The sequence below is a fragment of the Panicum virgatum genome, chromosome 7K, assembly GCF_016808335.1.
Source record: "Panicum virgatum strain AP13 chromosome 7K, P.virgatum_v5, whole genome shotgun sequence".
In the NCBI taxonomy this organism is placed as follows: domain Eukaryota; kingdom Viridiplantae; phylum Streptophyta; class Magnoliopsida; order Poales; family Poaceae; genus Panicum; species Panicum virgatum.
This window is the reverse complement of record NC_053142.1, coordinates 20,306,902-20,328,996: the sequence shown is the minus strand read 5'-3', so window position 1 is coordinate 20,328,996 and position 22,095 is coordinate 20,306,902. Positions and strand designations below refer to the sequence as shown.

The 22,095-nt window shown below is 46.7% G+C and overlaps 1 protein-coding gene across 1 annotated transcript; it reads left to right on the top strand.

Annotated features, from left to right (window-relative positions):
- The first annotated feature begins 1,841 nt into the window (after positions 1 to 1,841).
- On the top strand, positions 1,842 to 21,618 carry LOC120639990 (transcription factor BHLH6-like). The gene is made up of 4 exons (XM_039915895.1): positions 1,842 to 2,864; positions 2,991 to 3,231; positions 3,321 to 3,455; positions 21,568 to 21,618. Exons 1-4 carry the CDS (start codon positions 2,761 to 2,763, stop codon positions 21,616 to 21,618), a joined length of 531 nt encoding a protein of 176 aa, XP_039771829.1. The 5' UTR covers positions 1,842 to 2,760.
- Positions 21,619 to 22,095: the final 477 nt, after the last annotated feature.

The window sequence follows — 22,095 nt, the reverse complement described above, 5'->3', positions numbered from 1 at the left end:
CCGCCGGCCTCCGATTCCGGTATACCGGTCCGGTTTGGCCGGTTACCGGTCGGAACCGGACAAATTCAAATTTAAATTCAAACTTCCCAGTTCAACCGGTTCGTACCGGTATACCGGCCGGTTTGGCTGGTAACCGGTCAAATTCAATTTTTTTTTCTTTTTTGGTTTAAATTCAAATGCCCGCAAAAGTATACTAAATAAATGTTTGTATAACATATTTTAGTCTAAATGAACCCTCCAACCCTCTTTTGTACTACTTTTACATTGTATTTGTATACTTTTGTATGCACGTTTTTTTGTTTAACTTCAAATCCCCACAAACTATACTAAATGAACGAATTTTTGAGAAAATTTGACACCATTAGATTAGTCGTATCTTGAAGTATTTTTAGGAATTTTTTGAGAATTTTTCATTTTTTTTGAATTCAAATTTAAAATTTGAATTTGGACCGGTTTCATACCGGACCAAACCGGAACCGGTCCGGACCGGTTTGACCGGTAACCGGTCAAACCAGACCGGTTACCGACGGTTTGGTGAACCCTGGTGGCACAGCGTGTCGTCCAGGAGGTGATCAAGAACCAGTACTCCCCATCAGGACCAATCCTGGGGAGTCACAAGGGAGAAGCCTTGCTCCACTCTAGGCCACCAGTGTCGTACTCGCTCACGGCCCCAGGACCGCAAGGTTCGCCGATCTACGTCGTCTACAAGATCGGCGGTGACCCTGGAGAAGGCCAGTTCCTGAGCGAGCCTCCTAAGGAGATCCCGCACGGCTACACGTGTGTGTACATACCTGATAACATCAACCCAATGCGCGCGGGACAGCTGGCGAATACGGGAGCTTTAGGGACAGATGCGGAGTAACAAGCGTGGCTAGCAAAGTACGCTACCGGGCCGAGCGCTGAGCCCTTGGCCCCAGGAGTTCTGAGTGTGGAGCAGGTCAGTGTAATATTAAGGGACCAGTTCAGCATCCTGTCCAAGAGAAAGGCGATCGGCTATTCTAAGCCATATCCAAGTGATTATGACTTGATCCCGTTGCCACCCAAGTATCGGCTCCCAGAGTTCACCAAGTTCAGCGGGTCAGAAGGGGCCAACTCTATCGAGCTTGTGAGCCGATACCTAATGCAGCTCGGGATGATTTCAGTGTCGGATCCTCTAAGGGTTTGTTTCTTCTCCCTGTCTCTCATGGGTTCAGCCTTTGGGTGGTATACGTCACTGCCCCCAGATTCGATCCGAACTCGGAGGCAGCTGGAAGATCAGTTCCACACCCAGTATCACTCAGAGGCTGCTGAAGCCGGGATTGCTGACCTCGCCCAAGTCAAGCAGAAGCGAGGGGAAAGTGTGTCGGAGTACGTGCAACACTTCAGAGAAGTTAAGAATCAATGCTACTCATCGCGCATTACAGAGAAAGAGGCAGTCGATTTGGCAGTTTTGGGACTCGCTAAGCCGATCAAGGATCTGGCTTTTCAGTTGGAATTCACTTCTCTGGCGCACATGGTGCAGAAGCTCACGGTGTATGAACACTATCACCCAGAGCTGTACCATGAAAAATTCAAGCGCCATGTAAATATGGCCCAAGCAGATGATTCCGATGATTTTGGCGGGGAACAAGAAGTGGCTGTGGCAGAATGGACCCGGGGGGGAAACCCTGTCCCGTGCAAGTGGGTCAAACAGAAGTGGCTTGTGAAGGGCTTTGACTTTGACGTGGCCAAGGCAGAACAGATATTCGATCTACTGCTCAAGGAAAAGCAGTTGAAGCGTACGGCAGATGATTCCGATGATTTTGGGTGTCTAGCTTTATGATCGTGCTGTGATGGATCGCCTGATATCTCAGCATCTCCTACGGGCTCGCCAGCGTATGAAGTCTCAAGCTGACAAAAACCGCTCTGAACGCAGGTTTTTGGTTGGAGATTGGGTATACTTAGAAACTACAGCCTTATGTGCAGTCGTCCTTAGCACCTCGTGCAAATCACAAGTTGGCTTTGAAATTCTTCAGACCCTACCAAATCATTGCTACTGTTGGGGTCAGTTGCCTATAAACTTGACTTGCTAGCTTCTTCTCATCTTCATCCAGTTCCATGTTTCCCTTCTGAAGAGGCTTTTTCTCATTCTGTGGCGTCTACACTGCCGGATGGTACTCCTGAGCTCCAAGTGCCTGTCAGAGTGATACAACATCGCTTTGTTGCCCGTGGTCAGCGTACTATGGAGCATGCTCTTATCCAATAGTCAGGTATGGAACCTGCACTCGCAACTTGGGAGGATTTGGAAGCGTTGAAGCAGTAGTTTCCTCTCGCCTCTACTTGGGGACAAGCAGGTTCACTTTTTTGAGAGTACAAGCAGGTTCACTTGGGGAAGGGAATGTTACTCCTGCATCGTACTGTAGATGAAGACACTACTGGGCCGGTCAGGCCAAGTCGCATCGGCAAGCCCAATCCGTGTGTCTCCGGGCCGGAGTGGATCCAGCCCAAGAGTGTTGGCATGCGTGAGTAGCCACCTGCGTGTGGTGTGTGGGAATATATGTGTGAGGAGTGCCGAGAGAGACGGCATCGTCATGTATGAACCTTCAACTTGTTCTCCAAACTAAGAGGCCCTCGTGCCGATCCTGATCTCCTCCCAATCCCCTTCTTGCTCCTGCCCCAATCCGTTCTTCCTACTACCCCAACTACCCTGCTGCAGTGGCGACAAGAGTTGCTCCACTAGGCAGGCTTCAACAAGAAATTAAACACACTGCAGCAGCAAGGACGTACAAGGGCCGGAGCCAAATGGAGGCAGATAACACCATGGTGGCCATGGGTTTCGGTCTCTACTGGCACTCGCCACCTCGCTTCCTCGTCGAGCCCCTCGACCTCGCCGACGCCTTCGGCAGGTGAGCTGATTCACATCAGTTCAGTTCCATGAATCTTAATTCCTCGTTGTTGTTGAACGGGAAGGAATGATCGAGTAGCCTGCCTAATGACGAATGGTTGGTTTCTTGGTTGGTGCGCGGCGGCAGCATGTACGCATACGCGCCGGCGAGCGAGGCTGAGTCGCTGTCCGGCCTCTGCGCGTCGTACGCGCCGGCGGACTCCAGCTCGCCCGGCGGCGCCAACGACTGCTGCTCCGCGCCGGCGGTGTTGGCGCCCCCACCGCCAGCCGCTGTGGCAACGAGAAACGTTGTCACGGAGCGCGGCCGGCGCCGCAGGCTCAACGAGAAGCTCTACGCGCTCCGCAGCGTGGTGCCCAACATCACCAAGGTCAGAATCAGATCGAGACTATATCGGTTGATCTGGACATCAATGTGAGCTGAATCTTTGCCCGTTATATGTCATATATGGTGGTGCAGATGGACAAGGCGTCCATCGTCAGGGACGCCATCGCCTACGTCGAGCACCTCCAGGAGCAGGAGCGCCGGGTGCAGAAGCTCACGGTGTATGAACACTATCACCCAGAGCTGTACCATGAAAAATTCAAGCGCCATGTAAATATGGCCCAAGCAGATGATTCCGATGATTTTGGCGGGGAACAAGAAGTGGCTGTGGCAGAATGGACCCGGGGGGAAACCCTGTCCCGTGCAAGTGGGTCAAACAGAAGTGGCTTGTGAAGGGCTTTGACTTTGACGTGGCCAAGGCAGAACAGATATTCGATCTACTGCTCAAGGAAAAGCAGTTGAAGCTCCCAGAGAGTCACAAGAAGCCAATGACGCAAGAGCTGCAGGGGATGCTGTACTGCAAGTGGCACCACTCATTCACCCATGCCACAAATGACTGCAAGGAGCTGTGTCGGTAGATCCAATCGGCTATCGAGCAAGGCCGATTAATTCTGGCCCAACACCTGATGAAGGTGGACAGTCAACCATTCCCACAAGCTAACGTGGTGGAGCTATCGGATTTCGAACCTAAGGGCCAGAACTTGGCGTTCCAGATCAACATGGCGGGACCCATGTGCTGCCGTGTCGAGCAGAGGAAAGAGGCCGCTTCTAGCAAACGGCCCCAGGATGAAGACGAGCCAGAGCAGCAACATGTTACCGAAGAACAAGTGCGTCACATCCGCAATCAACTCCCAGCTTCTAATCGGCTTCTGGAAAAATACCAGTATCAGTACAAGTTGCGCCGCCGATATGAATCGGAAGAGGAGGAGTATGAGCACCACACGGGGAGGATGGTGGGGAGGCACCAGGCTATATGCGAAAACTGGCATTGCCCGTTCTTCAGGTACTGTTGGAATTCTGGCATGAGCTGATTGCCTACTATCGATGATTGCTTGGAGTGCTGGCCTCGGGGACACCAGCCAGGCGAGACGTCGATGCTCCAGCGCTTGGGGCCCAAAGCACGTCATGACGACCATATTGAGCGGCTATCCAGGGACAATCTTGAGCTATAAGGGGAAGATAAGTATCATCGTCCACGATGGTGTCCTGACGGGCTCAGCCGTTCACAGAAGCGCAGAGTGTAGCGTCTACGCAATCTCGAAGAGGCAGAAGCAAGGTACCTCGACGTGCTGAGGCAAGCGCGTCCAGATCTCGCAGAGCAAGTCAGGCACCTGCGAAGGATGGAAAGGCGCCCTCCAAGGAAGGAGTGGCGCCCCAAGCAGCCAAGAGCCGATGAAAAGCCATCGGCAGATGTGAATATGGTGTTCGTGCTCCCGTCGAAGTTTCGGGTGCCCCAACCAGAGGAATTGGCCATCGCGCAGCTGAATCTTAGCCCACAGCCGATCATCTTCGAGAAGCCCAAGGAGAAAAGCTACAAGCATCTGAAGGGATTGTGTTGTTCTACTGCTGATCTTATCAAGACCAACGTGATGCTCAATGATTTCAATGGCCAGCCGTCGGAGGTGCAGGGCATCCTCAATGTGGAGTTGACAGTTGGCCGCAAGACCGTCCCAACCTCGTTCTTCATCGTCAACAGTAAGAGTACGTACACAGTGCTGCTTGGGAGGGATTGGATTCACACCAATTGTTGTGTTCCTTCCACGATGCACCAGTGTTTGGTCCAATGGGATGGCGATGAAGTGGAGGTGGTCCGTGCAGATGACTCCAGCGAGGTTTCGCTCGCAGACATGAACGCCTGGGATGCAGAAGGGTAAGAGCCGATCTCAGGGATCGCGTTGGAAGACTGTGATCGGATCGAAGTGACAAAAAATGGATTGAGGCTGGTCTTATCCACTGGCCTCACAGAATAAATACATCCTGTCAGGCTACGGAGCCTAGCAGGCTTAGAGAGGCCGGTCCCAGCGACCGTCCCCAAAAAATAGACAATTCTTGTTTAGAGTCGAAACTGTTACATTGCGGACAGACTGTAGCCGGCTCTGGCAGTTGGTTAGTTAATGAGCATTCAGTTTCGAGGAGTAATATAGAAACGGCCGGCCCGTGCGGTCGGTCGAAAATTTTCTTTTGTCATCTCCCCGTATTTGTTGTCGACGTGGCAGATGATGATGAGTTGCCTGCGTCCACAGTCGATTTTACAAGCGACGGCAAGTTGGGGTACGGGTTTACATCAGCTGACGTTTTGGAGGAAGTTGATATCGGTCCCGGGGATAAGCCGCGACCAACATTTATTAGCAAGAAGCTAGACCCGAGTCTGCGTGAGCCGATGATAGCACTGTTGAAGGAATACCGGGATTGTTTCGCATGGGATTATACTAAAATGCCTGGTCTGGATAGAAGCATCGTCGAACATCGGCTCCCGCTTAAGAAAGGATTTTGGCCGTTTCAACAACGAGCAAGGCAGATGAAGGCTAAAGTCCTGGAGGAGGTCAAGAAAGAGGTGCAAAAGATGTTGGACGCAGGGTTCATCAGGCCATGTAGGTATGCAGAATGGATCTCCAGTGTGGTCCCTGTACAGAAGAAGGATGACCGATGGAGAGTCTGCGTGGATTTCAGAGACCTCAACAGAGCGACGCCAAAGGACGAATATCCTATGCCCTTGGCAGAAACATTGATCAACGCCGCTGCCGGTCACAAAATGCTGAGCTTTATGGATGGTAACGCCGGCTACAACCAGATCTTCATGGCCCTAGAGGATATAAGCAAGACTGCGTTCAGAGTACCAAGCGCGGTCGGCTTGTTCGAATATTTGGTTATGACCTTTGGATTGAAAAATGCCGGTGCAACGTATCAGCGCGCCATGAATTACATTTTTCATGATCTCATCGGCAAGCTGGTAGAAATTTACATTGATGATGTTGTGGTCAAGTCCACACCAGCTGGGGGGCATCTGGAAGATTTGCGTAAGGTTTTGGAGCGGACTCGGAAGTTTGGGCTCAAAATGAACCCGAAGAAATGTGCCTTCGGCGTATCAGCCGGTGAGTTCTTAGGATTCCTGGTACATGAGCGAGGAATCGAGATCGGCTTGAAGAGTCAAGAAGCGGTAAAGACAATGAAGCCGCCTACTATGAAGGAGTTACAGAAGCTCATCGGCACGATCAACTTTGTCAGACGATTTATCTCCAATCTGTCTAGGCGTATCGAGACTTTCATGGGTCTGGTGATGATCAAGTCCGAGGATGAGTTTCACTGGGGGCAGAACAACAACAGGCTCTTGATGAAATCAAGGAATATTTGTTGAAGCCTCCAGTGTTGGTTCCGCCTCAACAGGACAGGCCTTTCTACGTGTACCTGTCCGTGGGTGACACTTCCATCGCCTCGGTTCTGATTCAGAAGCATGACAATCAGGAGAGGGTTGTCTTCTACCGCAGTAGGAGCATGTTGGACGCCGAGACCAGGTATCCTGAAATTGAAAAGCTTTGCTTTTGTTTATTCTTTACATGTACAAAGCTTCGACATATCTTGTTCTCGGCGAAAACGATCGTCATATGTAAGTCGGATGTCATCAAGCATATGTTGTCGGCTCCTATTCTAAAAGGCCGACTAGGAAAATGGATGTTTGCGTTGTCAGAATTTGATATCCGATATTAACCTGCAAAGGCAGTCAAGGGACAGGCACTGGCGGATCTCATTGCAGACAGGGTCAACACTGACGTGTCCGCACTTTTTGTACGTGCCTGGGCCATGTTTTTTGACGGGTCGGCTTGTGATGATGGGTGCGGCGTGGGAATTCTTTTAGTATCGCCTCGTGGGGTGACTTATTCTTTTTCCATCAGGATGACTACTCAGTGCACTAATAATTTAGCAGATTATGAGGCTGTTCGCAAGGGGATGGAATTACTCCTGGAGGCTGGTGCAGAAGCAGTGGAAATATTTGGGGATTCGAAATTGATGATTTCTCAGCTCACGGAAGAATATAAATGTGAGAGCGAGGTTCTTTTTCCGATATGGATGCAGTGCCGTGAGTTGATGTCACAATTCAGGTACATTAATTTCCACTGGATACGAAGGACTTTAAATAGTGAAGCCAATGACTTGGCACAGATGGCTTCCGGATACAAGGAAATAGCAGATGGGGTCGATGTAGAGGTTCAGTTTCTAGAACCTAGAGACTGGAGAGCCAATATCTTCAATTATTTGAAGGATTCGGCTCGGGGGGCACCCAGAAGGATAAGACTTAAAGCTATGAAGTATGTTCTGATAGGGGACGACATGTTCTACAGGACTTTGGAAGGACTGCTGCTTAAATGTTTGGGGCCTTCGGAGTTGAATCGGCTCTTGCATGAGGTTCATGAAGGAGCCTGCGGTACTCATCAATCGGCTCATAAGATGAAATGGCTGATTAGACGATCGGGATATTACTAGCCTACCATGCTTGATGATTGCTTTAAATATTACAAGGGATGTTAGGCATGTCAGAGATTTGGCAAGATTCAGATGGTGCCGGCATCAGTAATGAATCCTATTATTAAGCCATGGCCGTTCAGGGGTTGGGCCATGGATATGATTGGCCAGATTAACCCGCCATCTAGCAATGGTCACCAATGGGTGTTAGCTGTCACGGATTATTTCACAAAATGGGTGGCGGCGGTACCCATGAGGTCGGTGGCATCGAAAGATGTGGTCAGTTTCGTTAAAGAGCACATCATTCATAGGTTTGGGATTCCTCAGACCATTACGACCGATGGAGGATCAGTCTTTATATCGGAGGAATTTAGAAAGTTTGCCGATGACACGGGGTTCAAGCTGATCAGATCATCCCCATATTATGCCCAGGCTAATGGACAGGCTGAAGCATCCAACCAGAGCCTTATCAAGTTGATCAAAAGGAAGATCGATGAATATCCTAGGCGCTGGCATGAGGTGTTGTCAGAGTCTTTGTGGGCATATCGTATTTCATGTCACTGATCCATCAATATGTCACCATACCATCTAGTCTACGGTCAAGACACTGTGTTACCATGGGAAATGACGGTCGGATCAAGGTGTGTTGAGTTTCAGAATGATCTATCGGCTGAAGAGTATGCAGCCTTGATGAGCAATAATGTGGAGGATTTTACAGAGCTAAGACTTTGGTCACTCGAGAAGATCAAGGAAAACAAGGCTAAAGTTGCTCGTGCATACAACAAAAAGGTCAAGCTGAAAGAATTCCAGGTTGGAGACCTAGTTTGGGAGGCAGTGCTACCATTGGGAACTAAAGACAGGAAGTATGGTAAGTGGTCTCCTACTTGGCACGGACCGTACAAGGTTGATCAGGTTCTGCCTGGAAATGCGTACATGCTTGAAGAATTAGATGGTGTCAAGTTTCCTGTAGCCGTCAATGGCCAACACCTCAAGAAGTATTTTCCGAGCATGTGGGAATGCAACTAACAAGAGCCGATGAGATCCATCTGGCTACATTATAAAAGGCCAACACGTTGAGTTGGCCAGTAAAAAAATGAGATAGGCCAACACGTTGAGTTGGCTAGTAAAAAAAAAGAAAGCAAAAGTGAGAGAGGCCAACACGTTGAGTTGGCCAGCAAGTAAAAATTATCTGAGAAGCAAGGCAGCCGATGTGTAACCACCGACTGAAGATGTTTTTAATAGATACGAGTTTCAGTTTAACAGGCAACATTAAATGTTTTTTGAATTATTCTACTAGTTCAGGAATCCTTCTATGGCATGGATGGCTTCTGCGCGTATGGCGTCGGCTCTTGCTATGACTGCTTCATCGTCTTTGTCATCGCCTGTTACTATCTGTTGACTCAAGGTGTTGATTTCTGCAAACTCTGCCTGTATTTGCTCGGTTATTTCTTGGGCTTCTTGCTTGGAGTTTGCAATCGAGGCTTTCTCCTCTTGGATTAGTCTCTGTGTAGTGCGGACTTTTTCTTCGAGTTCTGCTAGTTCTTTCTCCAGGAGGCTGAGTCGCCTTGTACTCGCTGAGATATCGGCTTTGGTATCAAGAGTTGCCTTCTTCTGGTTTAGCATCTTGAACTTTTCAGCAATGTCGGCTTTCAGAGGAATTTGAGAATGACTTAGTTCTATCCTCTGTTGTGCTGCTTTCACCTCTGCCCGAAAGAAGGGAAGATGGCCGGCTGGCCAGAGCTTGACCCGAAGTGACTCTGGGAGTTGGGATTCTATCTGCTCGAGGATTTTCTATATTTCGCTGGAGTCATCGAGGATTTTCAGACCCATTGATGCCGGGTCAAAGGAGAGCAAATCTGAAATGTTGAAGCCCTGTGGAGATATCAGAGTTAGTTTTGGGAGCAAGATATATCAACAGAGTTATCGGCCGATTTAGAATCGGCTCATGCGGTGTTACCTGTTGTGAGGAGGAAGCGATGGTCGGTCCGAGTATGATTGGCTCAGTTGGGGCAACAACAACGACATCGGGTGTTGCAGTTTTTGCACTGCGAATTTCTGCTTGGACGATGGTTGGTTCTTGCTGTTCAGGGATTTCAGTTTTTCCAGTATTGACTTCATGAACGGAGGTTCCCTGCTATGATGGGCTTCCAGTGCTAAGGATGTCTTCAGCTGCGTCCTGGAGAAAGGATTACAATCAACCAGAGTATATGTGCATATATAAAAAAGGAAGAAAAAACATTCAGGAAATTTCAGAAAGATGGATTACCTGGTTGGTGTTGGAGTCTAATGGACTCGGGGAAGGTTGTGCTGTCTTCTTGATGACCCGTCTCGTGAAGATCTTCCTTTTCTTAGTTGGGACTCGGGGGGCAGCACTTCCAGAGGTTTGTCTCCGCTTAGAGGCCGACTGGGGAGAGTCTGGCTGAACAATCATTATCACTTTCTTCATTGGCGGTGATCCCTTGCAAAAGAGAACATCAGGGGCGGTTGGGAGAAAGTGGAATGGCTCCCCGTTATTGGTCATGGGTTCTGGACCATCTTGTTGCTGCAAGCAAGGTGAGCAAGGTTAGCCAAGAGAAATGGGAGAGGGCTTAGAAAGAATAAGAGCGCGGATTCAGTACCTCTTCCTCGGGGATTACATATTCAGGATCAATTTGCTGCAATAGAGGGCCTAAAGCTCTTCTGAATACATGAGTTTTCCACATTTTCCACCAAGTGTTAAAGCCGATTGATGAGGAAGTAAAGGATAGATCGGCTAGTATTGGAATGTGGAGGTTGTTAAACATGCTATAGCATCTTGAACTGGTAAGACCGTCAGGTAGATCGGCTCTACTCTCCACCAAGTGGTGAATATGGAAGTGGGGAGGGACTTGTCCTAGGCCGAATTGCCGAGCTGCTATGACTAGTTGATAGGTTTCATAACCTGGTTTGATGATTCTGTTGGAAGTGCTTATGCCGACAGGAAGGAAGCCAGGTCGGATCATTAGAGAATATAGATGCCAAGTGCTGTTGTCATCGGCAAAGCTATCCAGCCTGAAGGTAGATGGATTTTCAAAGGTTTCAGATTCAGTGAATGGAAAGAAGAGGGGATTCTCTAGGCCTCTGTAGAAAACTCTAAACCATTTCGCTGCATCTGTTGAGTTCAGTTTACTGCCAGGGAGGCTGAATAGGGCATGGCCATAGCTGGTGCATCTAATTGGTTTGCCATTCTCGTCAGGGAAGGAATTCTTGGCTAGGCTCTGAAAGTTTGGAATTTGATGCTGGAAGTAGAGTTGTGCCCATAACTGAATGAACCACCAAGGGCCTCCAGTTCTGAGTTTCCTTTGGCTGAGCAAGCTAGTTGTCATCAAATGGAGGCAGCTGTATGTTTCTCCAAGGAAAAGCTTGCCTAGGCTGGTGCGGTTGCCATGGGCCAGATGGTAAGCCAAAGGAAGATAATTATTGGTTGGGGCTAAGGAAGGACCACAGAAGATGAAATGTTCTAACCAAAGATTTAGAAAGGTTGTGTTCCTTTTTACTTACTGAACCTTTCGTTTTCAAGTGTTGGTTCATGTAAGTGCTCCAGTTTGTGCAGTCTGTTTTAGATGAAAGTTTGAAGGGGACTTCTACCATTCTGTGAGCTGCAGGATCAGGGGATCCAATGTCAAGGCCAGTGATCATGGTAACATCTAGCAGAGTAGGGGTCATGGGTCCGTGACCAAAGAGGAAGCAGTTCAGAGCGTCAGACCAAAAATAGCCGATGGTCTTCAGAAGGTTTTCATCTTTATCAAGGGGTGATAGTGATAAACTAAGTGCATCAGCTATGTTCAATTCCTGCCACAAGGGCATATGAGCTTTTGCTACTCTGCTATACCATGTAGTCGAGTTTTTGGATGGATTAGGCCAGGCTCTTAAGCAGTCGGCCCAGGAATTTAAATCAATGTCTTGACTCACGAAAGGGATTCTATTCGCTTCACAGGAGATTAAATCTGTGGGATTTTCATAAGTTCGTGGGCCAAGACAAAAGGATTTGGGATTGGAAGGATGCGGCAGAAGGATGTCTGACACCTGGAGTTCAGAGATTCAGAAATTTACATGTGGTGTCATATTTCAGAGTTTAATTTGTTGGATGCTTAATGAGCTGAAGAAAGTTAAAAGGACAGGCTGAATATTACCTTCAGGCCACAGGTTGCCGCATCGTCGATTGAAGAATTTGTTGTTTGAGATGTAGAGTCCGCCATGGTTCAGATCTGCTGACTTAGGGTTTGGTTGTTTTGCGGGCTCTGGTTCGAATTCTGGATGCTTTGCGAGTCTTTGCTCGAATTTATGCAGCGGGATTCTCGAATTATGCTCGGATTTGGAGTGTTTATTTCGAGTTAGATTCAGAAGTGGAAGTGGTGTTCTGTTCTTATGCGGGTTGCTTCCAATTTTGAATTTCGTCGGCTCTTAGGTATTAGTAAAGTCTGGTGCGATGCCATCGGCTTTTTTGGGAGAAATCCGAGCAAAAGAGTTGAAAGATAAAAGACTTCATTTAAAAGTTCGATTTTTACAAGCAGAAGAGCCGATCTTACAAAGGATGAATCCTTCGGCTATTCCTATAGTACTGCTCCTACAGTACTACCTACATCTACCGCTCGTAGGTACCTAGTACCTATGGCACTTTGGGCTTCGTGCCGGTGCATCTCCGCCGTCACTGTCGTCGTCGCCGTCGTCGTTGGCGCTGCTGCCGCCACCGATCTCGGCGTCGCTGCTCCGACCGCCGCTGCCGCTGCATTCTTCTTCACTCTCCTCTTCGGAGGACCCGAGGAACAGGAAATTGTTCCCATCCGTCGGGTCGTCGCCACTAGAGGAGGAGCCGATCTCCTCTTCCGAGGAGGAATCGGCTCCATCCCAGGAGAAGTCTTCGTCACTGCCGCTCTCCGGCTCCTCCTGGAACAGGAGTCGGAGGTCTTCGCCTTCGGTTTGGGGCTCGTCGTCTTCGGAGATGATCTCGAAGTCGAACTCCTCGGCATCCCAGTGTAGAGGAGCGAGCGCCTCGTACGCTGCCGTCAGGTCGTACTCCGGCGTCGGTTCTCGGCTCTCAGAAATAGAGTCGAGGGAGGAGGCGGAGGAGCTTGAAGAAGAAGGGGAAGAAGGATAGTCAATGAAGTTGGAGCCAGATGAGGAAGAGATCGCCATGGCTACTAGAGGTTTGGGGTTTTCAGCACTTTTTGGCTTCTGGAAGAAGATGAGTTTGTGCTGAAAGGGCTTGATTCGGGGTGAGATTAAATAGTAAAAAAGTGGAAGACGGATCGGCAGTTTCACATTCTACGAGAAGCCAGTTGCAGAGACATTGTGTCTTCCATGGTGGTTGTTGTGCGTTTTAATGAAGCATCAACGGGAAGGTGAAGCGACGGAGTGGTTTTGAAATTATCATTGCCAAAACTAGGGTGGCATGTGTTATCGCCATAAATTAACAGGTTAATTAATGGGCCGCGAGTGAGTTGGGCTTAATGAAGAAATTGAAGGAGGCTTACGAATCGGCTCCTACGTGAGCATTTGGGCCATATGAGCCATGTATCCTTAGATTTAGTTCAGATTGAGTTAGAGATAGAGTCCGATATGGACACATTAGTTTAGATTGTTTTCCGAGTCTCCGGACTATAAATATGTACCTTATGATATTTGTAAAAAGGAACGTCATCACATTTTGCAAACAACAACTCTCGGCGCACTACCACCCCTAATTCTAGGGTTTCATTCAAGTAAGCGCCATGCTGCCCTGATCGCTTCTTGCGATCAGGGCAGCGTTGTTCTTGCTTTTACCTTGGTATTACTCGTACTGAAGCATTTTTGATGGCGAGTAGTGCTAGTTATCTTGATTTTCGTAGCATGACTTTTAGTAGATCTATCATGCTTTGGTTGTTTATCATCTACGAATATCATGTTGTTTCTGTGCAATCATGTTTTAATCTTATGCTAATTCTCGTTGCATAGAATTAGCTGCGCGGAGACAACACCCTGCTTCTTTTTTATCTAGTAGATCTAATCTGTTACAGTTTGTTCTTATACTTAAGAATTGGCGTAATATCTGCTAGTTTAGGCCTTGCAAACGGGTTGGATAATCCGGCGATGTATTAGATGCTTTGCTTTGATCTTAATAGGGATTGATCCGGGAATCGGATTTCGCTTGTTCTTAGGCCTCTTTTCTGGTTAAGGTTCGGTTATCTTTTATGCTCGTTAGGCCTAACTACGTGTAGGATGTTCCGATCTAGCAGTGAAGCTTTTACCGTCGTGGATTAGATTTTCTAGATTTAATTGAAGCAGTTTTCGCAGTTATTTGCTTTATCCATTACCATTTGGATATGCAGATCCAGTCTGACACCGGGACTCGATCGGCTCTTTAAAGCTGATGCAAGAGTCGTCCCGGGGAGCCTACCACGGCTCGGACTAATGTTTACATGTGTTTGTGTATGCAGGCAAATCGTTGCAAGCACGTTCGCACCTTTCTGATCAGGTATAGGTCAGGTGGCACGCCCTGCATCTTAGAAAGCCGCGGCGTGTGCCAGGATTGCGGGCCATTGACGAGGGACCAGTGCCTGCCAGCGCCCCGGCGACCTCCCGGCTCTTCGTGTTGCCTGTCGCTACTCGCCGGTAGGTTTTGACTGACAACAAGGTGTACCGTTTTGCTGGGTTGTTCTCTGAGCTAGGGAACTCTCTAGTTCCCTCGACGGTTACTCTTCTTCTCCCATCACTTTGTGATCGAGCAGTCGTAATCCGAAATGAGTTCTTTCTGCTTTGGTTGGCACATCACGGAGAGAAAGAATTTCTTTGCTGCTGGATCCACTGGTTCCTTTGGCGGAAGCTTCTTTGGCTTCAACTGATCGCGCACTTCTTTTTGCGCATAAGCTGTCAATTCCTCAAGAGTCATGTCGTACCCTGACTTCTCTGGCGGGGGCTTCTCTTTCTTCTTGTGTTGTTGGATCTTCTTCGGCCTTCAAGGTGGCGGTGGCGGGACCCAAGTAGATTGCTTCTTCTTTGCGGGAGGCGGAGGCAGACTAACACTGGGGTCCCGGGAAGCGGCCGGCGACAGTGATGGACTAACACTGGGGTCCCGGGCAGCGGCCGTTGACGGTGGTTCCACTCTAGGGTACCCTTGAGCAGCTGGTGACCTCGGAGACGGGCTAGGATCCCTTTCTGCGAACTCTGTTGTTCTTTGCGCAATTCTTATGTACTATTTTTTCCAACAGATCCAAGTGTGGAGGGCCTGTCCTAGTTCCTCTTCTCCATCGCCTCCAGGGATCTCGAGGTCGAGGTCTTCCTATCCTTTCTCGACACGGTCAACCATGACTCTAGCATATTCTTCTGGAATTGTCATGCCATGGATTGTCCCGCCTTGAACAGGGACATCAGCAATCCCGTGAGCGACTACTTTTAGTTTTTTCCTTAGCTGATATAGAATCTCACAGAGAGTCCTCACGGCGATGTCGTCCACTAGGTCGGTGGCGGAGGATAGATAAGAATCAAGGTGTGGCGCAACTCGGCTGTACTGACAAAATTATAAGCTGCAGCATATTTCCTAATGCTTTAAAGGCTTAAACACTTAATGATATAAGTTGATTACGTGCATCTAGCAAAATCTGAGGTATGGCAGCCGCCACACCTTGCCCTACCGAGTGCTCCGCCCCTGCACTGGGTAATGTTCTGCAACTGTTTCCTCTCGATCTGCGGCTGGGTGTTTCGTGGAAGCGACGCTGCGAGCTGATGGGGCTAGTATCCAACTGAACCATTGATCTGGCTTCAGGTTGTTGCTGCTGGCTAGCTGCAATTGCACCTTCAATCGAAGCAACCTGTTCTTCTAGGGCATGCATCTTCTCTTCTTGTTCATCCTTTCTTCTCTGTTGGCTTCGATACGTCTCTATGTCGGCACTGAAGCCATGCTTCCATGGAACTACGTCCATGTCTCGCAAACGTCCTGTGTGTTCCGGTGTGCCAAGAGCGAACGTCAGCTCGTCTTTCTCTCTGTCCGACTTGAAGCTGCATTCTGACACGGCCTTTAGTACCACATCGAACCTGTTGGCCGCTTCCCTTATGGCATCGCAAGTGATGAACGACCCATCTTCCATATTCAATGTGCCTCCATGAGTGTAGAAGTAATGTTTTGCTCGCAACGGCCAGTTGAAAGTCGCCGGTATGATTCCTCTGGCAATGAGATCATCTTCCATCTTCTGCCATTTCGGAATCGGCGACACATATCCTCCATGCCCAAGATGATGGAAGTGCTTCTTTTTGCTCGCATTCTCTTTGGCTTGGGATGTCTTCTTCTCGCTATCCTCGGACGACTTGTACTGCACGAATGCCTCCCAATAAGGACATTGATTCTTGAAGTCTTTCTCGAAGTTAGGCATGAGTCCCTTTTTACATAATCTTTGTTCAAATTTTTCTTGAACGTCTGAAAAGCAATAGCCATCTTCTTCATGACCCAATCCTTAAACAGTTGTTCTTTATCCTCCAGAAAGCTGAAGTGCCATTTCACATTTGCCCATAACATTTCTTTCTCGGTCTCAGGGATGATGTCAACATCAATATCTGTGGCTTTAGTTTTCTTCCATAGCTTGAAGCTAATTGGAATGTGCTCCCTGACATAACATCCACATTGATTCACCACTGTCGTCTTCACAACCTTTGGAGACTTTGGTTTCACCGTCAAGGTGCAATGAAGTGATAATAGTGTGCCCCTCCATAATTTTCTTTGACCCTCATTTCTGTTTTGGTTTTCTAGTCGATCCGGATGCCTAGAAAAATATGTATTTAGTACACATTATACTTACATACAGAATTAATGCGTATGTTTATATATATAAGCACGAATTGTATATACCTCGGCGCTAACATCTTGCACAGTCATTTCTTCTGGATGATTATCATCGCCATCGCCAGTATCATTTAGGTATTGGCTGCCATCGTACTCGGCAGCATCCTCTTCGTAAGCCTCTTGGTGGTGAGTGCTCGTACCAATTATGTCCTCAAGAAAGGCCTCGTCATCATCATGATGAAAGGGTTCCATTTCGTTTCCTATGTGAATCAACGTATGTTTAATATGGAATTTTACACAAATTAACAATGTATAAAAAATTACAAGTTCCATCGATAAAGCTGTACAACACATACATGGAGACAATCTAAAATTTACAACATATACATCGTATATACAATGTGCCCTAGAGTTTTATACAATTTTCTACAAGGTGCCTTAAAATTTTATACAATTTTCACTATTTAATATCAAATAAGACAACACATATAAAACAACTCATACAATAACTGTCAAGATTCAAAGACATGAAGTTTACAATATTCATGGAAACAATCAACAATCTAATTCGCACAATGTGTCCTCCAATTGTATAAAATGTGCCATGGAACCTTTTAAAAAATTTGTTACCAATTTCTAAGATTTTCTACTATTTTTCTACTATTTTCACCAATTTCTAAGATTTTCTACTATTTTCTACTAAATTCACCTGTTTATAGTATAGCAAACTTAAAATTTTCACCAATTTATAGAATTTTCTAAGATTTTCCACTATTTTCTTCTATTTTGTACAGAATTAACAAAATTTCTAACAATACCATTTTCGTCAATTTTTCTACCATTTATAGAATTACTAATGGTTTCTAAGTTTTTCTACCATTTTCGTCAAATTTCCAAACAATACCAATTTTTCTACCATTTATAGAATTACTAAAGGTGAATAAGATTTTCTACCATTTTTCTAAGGTTTTATACTATTTTTATAAGTTTTTCTACAATTTTATACAAATATCTAAAAAATGAAAAAAAGGTGATGTCAGCACCCAGATGTGCTGATGTCACCTGAGGGCTTACGGCCGGCAACATCCTCGGCGTGGTGGCGGCCGGCGGCGCGGATCGAGGCGGAGGCAGATGAGGAGGGTGCGGCGGCCGGGGCGACGGCGACTATGACGACAGCGTGCGACCGGGGGCGAGGACGACAAGGCAGGCGCGCGCGAGCCCGGTGGGGAGTGGCGGCGGATCCGGGGCGCCGAGGCGACGCCATCCCTGGAGGAGGAGGGTGTGGACGTCGGGAGGCTGGGGGCGGCAGCGCCTGCGCCGGCGGGGCGAAGCCGTGCGCAAGGGCCGGCGCGCAGGGAGGAATGCGCGCGGCGCGGGGGAGGAGCGGCGTCCTCCGCAGAGGCGGACCCTTGGCGCCGAGGAGGAGCGGCACGAAGGCGGAGTGACGTTGATGGCGCGGAGGAGGAGCGTCGCAGCGGGACGACAGCGACGAGAACGAAGAACTGGAGATCAAAATCCACACAAGTATTGATATATATAGTTTTGCTAGTTTAGTACCGGTCCGTGTCTACAACCGGTACTAAACTGGCACCGGGGCAGTTTAGTACCGACCGTAGACACGGACCGGTACTAAATTGGCTCATTTAGTACCGTGCAGTGGCATGGCCTGGTACTAAAGAAGTCCATCTGGCGGGAAATTTTCGTTGTGGCCCACGCCCGGCACTAAAGAGCCACAAATGTTTTCTATAGAAGTTGTTTTAACTGCTGTTTATGTGTAATAAATTAATTAAAAATAGGACATATGTCGTTATGACCATGCAAAATTATATTTTTGTAGTTTATATCACTTTGTTAAGTTAAATATAAGTTTATGTACTTAATTCATCGTATTGAGTCCAAAATTTGTTTTATTAGCATTTCAAATGTGTTATTGTGTGTAAAATATTTTACAAATGCATAAAAATGCAAAAACATGATATTGTAACTATTACAAATTAATAGTTTTGTACTTTACATCACAGCATCACATCAAATGTAGGTTTACGCTGTCAACTTGTCATATTGAGTCAAAATGAGTTTCAAATGTGTTTGTGTTCAAAAAAATAAATAAATAAATTCATTAAAAATACAAACCTATGTTATTTTGGTCATGCAAAATTATATTTTTGTAGTATATAGAACTTTGTTAATTTGAATATAAGTTTATGTACTTAATTTATCGTATTGAGTCCAAATCTTTCTTTTTTAGTGTTTCAAATGTGTTTTGTGTGTAAATTATTATACAGATGCATAATAATGCAAACAAAAATGCAAATTTAACTACTAAAAATTAATAGTTTTATATTTTAAATCACAACATCAAATCGAATGTAGGTTTACGCTCTGAGCTCATCGTACTGAGTTCAAAATGGGTTTCAAATGTGTTTATTTTCCCAAATATTAAATCAATTCATTACAAATACAAATGCATAAAAATGCAAATATATGTTATTTTGGCTACGAATTTCATCAAATTTGTTTCAAATATATTACATCAATCACTTGGTCGCATGAACATCAAAGTACAAAATAATAATTACACATCATTGTTTAATGGAACGTTGATAACCTTTCTTTTTACGAATGTTCTTTGATCTTGATCAGGACGCAAGTACGGAGCGTCCTCTTTGGATGACATGATGCTCGGGTCAACATCGACCGTGAATGGAGGACGGTCATCAAACTGATCAAAGTCTTTTGACTTGTCCGAAATGTCTTCAACTCCAATGATTATTCTTTTTCCTAGAAGAACTATGTGGCGTTTTGGCTCATCATCGGACTTCCGTTGATTTTTCTTAGGTTTGCTTGCCATGTCCTTCACATAGAACACATGCGTCACTTCCTTGGTGAGGAAGAATGGTTCGTCTTTATATCCAAGCTTTTTGAAGTCCACAATTGTCATCCCATACAGGTCTGTCATTACGCCGCCACCTGCTCGGTTCACCCATTGCCACCGAAACAAAAGAATCTTCAAAGGGCCATAGTCTAGCTTCCATATTTCCTCTAACACCAAAGTAGTTGTCCTTATTTTCATCATGGCCTATTGCATCAATACGCACACCACTATTTTGGTTCGTACTCTTTTCATCTTAGGCTCTTGTGTAAAATGTATATCCATTGATCTCGTACCCTTGCCATTGCATGATTGAGGCCGGTGGTTCCCTAGCAAGCCATTGCAGTTGTACATCAATCGTGCTGTCACCCATGAATTTTCTTCTCAGCCAAACCGCAAAGTTATCTATGTGATGACATGTAATCCAGGCCCCAGACTTCCCTATGTTTTCAGACAGGATAATATTCGTGTGCTCATCCATATATGGGGCCACGAGGGATGGATTCTATAGAACGGTGAAATTTGCTTTGCGGATTTCACTTTCAGGGATGTGCATATTAGATTTCTTACCTAATGTGCCCTTTTGTTTCAGTCGCCCATCATAGAGTGACATGGGGACCCCAATCGGACTAAGTTCGTCAATGAAATCAACACAAAACTCAATGACCTCCTCTGTTCCGTAGCCCTTGGCGATACATCCTTCTGGCCGAGAATGATTCTGAATGTTCTTCTTTAGGACTGCCATGTATCTCTCAAAAGGGATTGTTGGTATTTCTTAACGTTCACAGAATAATCCGCAAGCATACGGAGATACCGATGTAGCACTTCACCTGGGAGTATTCAAGGGTATCATATTTTCATGGGGAACAGAGGTACTATCCTTCTAACTGGTTCGTCCAAGGACAAACAAGAGGTAGGTAGGCAAGGATAGAGAGGATTCCTATGGCTTAGAGTTCTGGTAAAGATAGGTTCTACCTCTACTTGCTTGCTTCGGGCACCGGCTTACTCCTGATCTGCCAAGAGTATCCGGCTATTAGCTCTACACCCAACCCTCATATGGGGGACTACAAGGGACGGACAGGGATGTCACCACCTGCCGCCTACCCAGACATACTGTTGAGAAGGTATGCAAACAACGGTAACCCCTAGCCTAGACACCACGTCTACATTATCGATTACTACTCTAGCCCCGACTCCGTCCACGACTCGATCCATCAGACTAGAGCACCCGTCACGAGGACGGACGATGAGCCCGCAAGCAAATAAAGAACAGAAATTACATTACTAAAATACTAACTACCATAGAAGATCACGAACACTTACTTAAGAAAGAAGCATCCGTCGTGGTACAAGTTGGAGAAGAGCGCCGACAGGCTGGCGCCCCTCCGAACTCCCCCTCACTCTCTCTCCCTATTTTCTAAGTACTAGGCCTAAGCCTTGGAGTAGAGCTCTTCCTCCTCTCTTGTTGTGTGTTGAATGGGGGGCTCTCCTCCTCCTTATATAGCCCTCTAAGTGTGGATCTTTGCATCAGCTTTCGGGGTGGTACCATCCAGAGCTGATGTAGGGAGTGTGGTCAGAGTTTGCAGGAGAAAGATGGGCCTGATTGGGCCCAGTAGGGGGTCGGGCGACCCAGGGCTTCGGCCGACCCCTTTCTGAGGCCGTCTGGCCCCATCTTCGGTCTGTGGACTCCCTGTGGGCTCCCTGTGTTGGCTTGTGGGTGTTCCCCAAAAGTTACATGAGTTAAGCTTGTCATTTGGCCCTTGGATCCTTGCGTCTGCTTTTGGTTTTGTCGGAAGTGTGTTTTCTCTTGGGCTTGAGCTGATTTGCTTCTGGATGTGGGCCCTCTAATTCTCATGCTCATGTAGCATGCTCTGAATTGTACTGTTGGCTTCATTTGAACATGGTTTCCCTCCATATGCAGACACGGTCTCCTGAAAACAGTCATTCACCAAAACTTGTGGAAATGATTAGTATTAAACTCCTATCTCTAGTTTAGTGCTTGTTTTGCCATTGTTTATTGCCAGAGTTGACGGTCAGATATGACACTTAAGGACTGTCAACAGGGAACATATTGTGTAGGAATACAGGGCCTTAAATATTTATCTCTTTCACAATATGAACCAGGAGATGGGTCATAATACTAAAGAACGAAGGTGGAAAGACCATCTCAAAGACCACATCATTCTGTAGCCTTGTGAGCTTATTTGGATCAATTTCCTTCTGCAAAATTTCATTAAGAAAGGCACATAACTTCTGACTGCTAATCTTACATTTTCTGGTAGAATACCCCTCAGCGCGACTGGAAGCAGAACGTGGCAATCACGAGACTTTAAGTTTGTGAACTTTTTCTCTTTTATATTAATTCTTCCTTGTATAGTCGAGGAGTAACCGGACGATACCTTCATACATTTTTCAAGCAATCAAACATAATTTTCTTCTCCTCTTTGCTAAGAGTGTAGCTAGCAGGACGTAAGTAGTGCTGTCCATTTTCTCTGTTCTCAGGACGTAGGTCTTCTTGTTGTTTTGTTTCTTTCAAATCACGTCTTGCTTCCAGTGTATCTTTTGACTGCCCATATGTACCGAGGAATCCTAGCATGTTCACGCAAAGATTCTTCATCAAGTGCATCACATCGTTTGAGTTGCGGACGTCCAGGACTTCCCAATATGGGAGCTCCCATAGTATGGACTTGTTCTTTCACATTGGGGCATGACCGTTTTGATCATTCGGAATTTGTTGGCTTCCACGGCCCTTTGCAAACACGACATGGACATCCTTCACCATCGAGAAAACATGCTGCTTAGCACGAGTT

Coding starts and splice junctions, on each gene's coding strand:
- LOC120639990 (XM_039915895.1), top strand. CDS start 2,761: ATGGAGGCAGATAACACCATGGTGGCCATGGGTTTCGGTCTCTACTGG. Junction 2,865..2,990: donor CTCGCCGACGCCTTCGGCAG/GTGAGCTGATTC, acceptor GCGCGGCGGCAG/CATGTACGCATACGCGCCGG. Junction 3,456..21,567: donor ATGAAAAATTCAAGCGCCAT/GTAAATATGGCC, acceptor ATTTTCTGGTAG/AATACCCCTCAGCGCGACTG.